This window comes from Sapajus apella, unplaced genomic scaffold (genome assembly GCF_009761245.1).
Source record: "Sapajus apella isolate SASKATOON/1434 unplaced genomic scaffold, GSC_monkey_1.0 scaffold154, whole genome shotgun sequence".
In the NCBI taxonomy this organism is placed as follows: Eukaryota; Metazoa; Chordata; class Mammalia; order Primates; family Cebidae; genus Sapajus; species Sapajus apella.
Window position 1 is genome coordinate 630,311 of NW_022437094.1, and position 2,941 is coordinate 633,251.

Genomic DNA, 2,941 nt, shown 5'->3' on the forward strand with positions numbered 1-2,941 from the left:
ACCGATGGTCGCTCTTCCGATCTCAGCGACCATCGGTTACCCCCCGCCACCCCACCTACACTGAACCTCTTCTTATGCTTTCTGTTGTAACTGTTTTTTCCTGTTATTGACAGCAATGGTAGAGAGACTATGGAAAGAGATAACATTGTTACTTTTCTTTGGAAGAGTCCTTGGATTCTATCTTTTTAATCTGGGAGTGGAGCTACTAAAGTGAAGAGACATGTAGGAAATGTAGGAAAAATAAGAGCTTAAGATGATTTGGGGGATTCTGAGAACAGGGGAGTTTTATGTTCAGCAGAGCCATTGACAACTTCCTCTCCCTGTCAACAGGATTCTGCTCTCCCCCCTTATCTGGATGGGTTGAATCCACCAATGAGGGATAGATTACATTAGCAATAGGTGAAACATTTAGACAAATCGCAGAAATCATGTCCTGGAGGAGCAGATTGAAGCAATGTTTGGACCACAAACAAGGGCTGAGTTGGAATGGGGACTTTCAAATCAAGATACCAAGAGGGTTGTAGCATAAAAGAAGGGAAAAGCAGATGACAGTCTGACTAAATTCTGGAGATAAAGCAGGGATGGGTTTTTGGTGCCTTTACTCATTCCCAGCTGCTCTGAGGGTTACTGTAGCATTTTTTTGACATAGGGTCTTGCTCTGTCACCCAGATTTGAGTGCAGTGGTGTGATCATAGCTCACTGCAGCCCTCTGAGGATTTTTTAAACAAAATCAGAGCAAGAAGACACTGCCTCCCCTGCCACTCATTACTCTCTGAATTCAGACCCTTATTATCTCTCAACTAAATTTTACAAAATCATAAGCATAATGTAATGATCACACCTTAAAATTAACAATAATTCCTAAATAATGTCAATACTCAAGTATTTTTACATGTCTCACTGAGATTTTTCCACTTGCTTTCTTTTGGATTTCTTTGAATCTAGCCTTGCTCTTCTTTCAATCAATCTTCATTGAGAAGCTAGTTAAATCTCACAGAAATAATTCTGTTCTTGTTACTCCTCTCCGCCAAACAATTATCTTCTATCACCCACCCTTTCATTGAACTCTACCCTTCCTCATTTTCCAAATATACAAAACTAAAGCTGGTTATATTTTATATAAAGGATGCATTCCTTAGCATTTTTCATAATTTAAAACCCCCATACTTCAAATATAATGCTAATAGATAATGGAGGCTTGTTATGTTTACTGGCTAAAGTGGTACCACCATCTCCAAGGTCATCTTCAAGATCCAGAGTATTGCTTGACAGTGGCCCACAGAGTTCATAATACTCTTGACCTTTTAATTCATGGAATTCTTAGCTTTTAATTAGGTTGAGGCTTTATTTCATATATTACATATAAAGCGATCATTTGTTAGTTTTTTTTTTAAATCCCAGAATAAAAAAGCTGCACGGTTCAGTCTTGCATGTAATACAACTAGCTGTATTGCATCCGTATTCTCTAATTATATTGTCTGTTGTTATGTCTCTATAGACAGGAATATCTTTCTTATCTCTTATCTGCCTAGGGAATTCCTATTAATTTTCTATGACTCATCTGAAATATCACTTCCTTCTTGAAGCCTCCCTGTCTAGACAGAATGAGTCACAGAAAATGACTCTTTTCTTTTCCTAAAATGCCTTGCTTACATGCCTGTTACATCCTTTATTATGGTATGATTTACAAACTATTCACATTATTCTATCATTATATTTAATATGTTAGTATGTACTTATTGGCTGTACTATAATTCATGTGTGCTGCCACTGAGCTTATAGTGGATACTCAGAAAGTCTTTAATTAATTTTGTAAGATTATTGTAAAGGTTAAATGAAATAATTTGAAACAATTACCTGATACAATACCTGGTACTTACTGGTACTCAGTAGTTTCCCTTCCTTTTTTCTCTTTAGTTTACTCCTGCTTCACTTCTCTCAGCACCATGTATTCCTTCTATGAGAAACAAATAGAGATTTCTTTTTTTCATTGTTTCCATGTCTCTTCAGGGTACTAACACCGGCTTATGCATTCCTCATTTGTTTATTTTTTTTAAGGGCACTGGTTCTGTTCGGAACAGAGATCCCCCTGAGATAGAAGACAGAAGTAATATGACTTCTCCACCACTCCTGGATGCCAACCCGATGGAGAACCAAGCACTGTTTAATGACATCAAGATTGAGCCCCCAGAAGAACTTTTGGCTAGTGATTTCAGCCTGCCCCAAGTGGAACCAGTTGACCTCTCTTTTCACAAGCCCAAGGCTCCTCTTCAGCCTGCTAGCATGCTACAAGCTCCAATATGTCCTCCCAAGCCACACTCTGCTCCCCAGACCCTTGTGGTGTCCACGTCAACATCTGACATGAGCACTGCGGCAAACATTCCTACTGTTCTGACCCCAGGCTCTGTCCTGACCTCTCAGAGCTCTGGTGGTCAGCAGATCTTACATGTCATTCACACCATCCCCTCAGTCAGTCTGCCAAATAAGATGGGTGGCCTGAAGACCATCCCAGTGGTAGTGCAGTCTCTGCCCATGGTATATACTACTTTGCCTGCAGATGGGGGCCCTGCAGCCATTACAGTCCCACTCATTGGAGGAGATGGTAAAAATGCTGGATCAGGTGAGTAACAATATTGCCCCTTTCCTGGACTTCCTGCATCTGTTCCCTTTTTGGGTCATCCTGTCCCCTGTCTCTTTTCACCTCCTCCAATTATTCTTGCACACTGCTTCAAGAATAATTTTTCATATGTACTGTTTTTATCATGCCTTTTTAATGTTTAAGAATGTGCAATGACTTTTGAATAGACCATGCTTCTCAAACAGGTATGCATATCTATCAGCAACATACAGCTTCCTGGAACTTCCGTATCATTTGATATTAAATAATTTAAAGCAATATATATATATACACACACACACACACACACACACACACACATAT

The 2,941-nt window shown here is 39.5% G+C and overlaps 1 protein-coding gene across 4 annotated transcripts in view; it reads left to right on the top strand.

Annotated features, from left to right (window-relative positions):
• The window catches only part of KLF8 (Kruppel like factor 8), a 66,012-nt gene that overhangs the window by 32,050 nt on the left and 31,021 nt on the right, over positions 1–2,941 (top strand). For all 4 annotated transcript variants that reach the window (XM_032266090.1, XM_032266091.1, XM_032266088.1 and 1 more), the window contains one exon: positions 2,059–2,620. In XM_032266090.1, the coding sequence (XP_032121981.1) occupies positions 2,059–2,620 (562 nt within the window). The remainder of the gene's footprint in view (positions 1–2,058; positions 2,621–2,941) is intronic.